Source organism: Penaeus monodon, chromosome 19 (assembly GCF_015228065.2).
Source record: "Penaeus monodon isolate SGIC_2016 chromosome 19, NSTDA_Pmon_1, whole genome shotgun sequence".
Classification (NCBI taxonomy): Eukaryota; Metazoa; Arthropoda; class Malacostraca; order Decapoda; family Penaeidae; genus Penaeus; species Penaeus monodon.
The window spans coordinates 46,012,185-46,012,388 of NC_051404.1; the positions used below are offsets into that span (position 1 = coordinate 46,012,185).

Consider the following 204-nt stretch of genomic DNA (forward strand, 5'->3'; position numbering starts at 1 on the left):
AAGGCCTGAGTTACCTTCAGATGCCTCTGTTTAGGAAGATAATTGAGGTCATCGTGTTTGTCCAGGTCGCCGTCGCCCGAGGCTAGAGCTCCAGCGATGTCAACGGGGGGGTCGAACCTGCAAATCACATTTTCATGCATTAAAACGTGTGGCTTGGACGGATTTCCGTTTTCTGGATCTTAATATACACATGTATGCATAAAG

At 47.5% G+C, this 204-nt stretch overlaps 1 protein-coding gene across 1 annotated transcript in view; it reads right to left on the reverse strand.

Annotated features, from left to right (window-relative positions):
* The window catches only part of LOC119585419 (Ig-like and fibronectin type-III domain-containing protein 1), a gene marked incomplete in the record, with an annotated part of 121,576 nt that overhangs the window by 19,076 nt on the left and 102,296 nt on the right, over nucleotides 1–204 (reverse strand). The window contains 1 exon segment of the mRNA XM_037934081.1: nucleotides 15–117. Within this exon segment, the coding sequence (XP_037790009.1) occupies nucleotides 15–117 (103 nt within the window).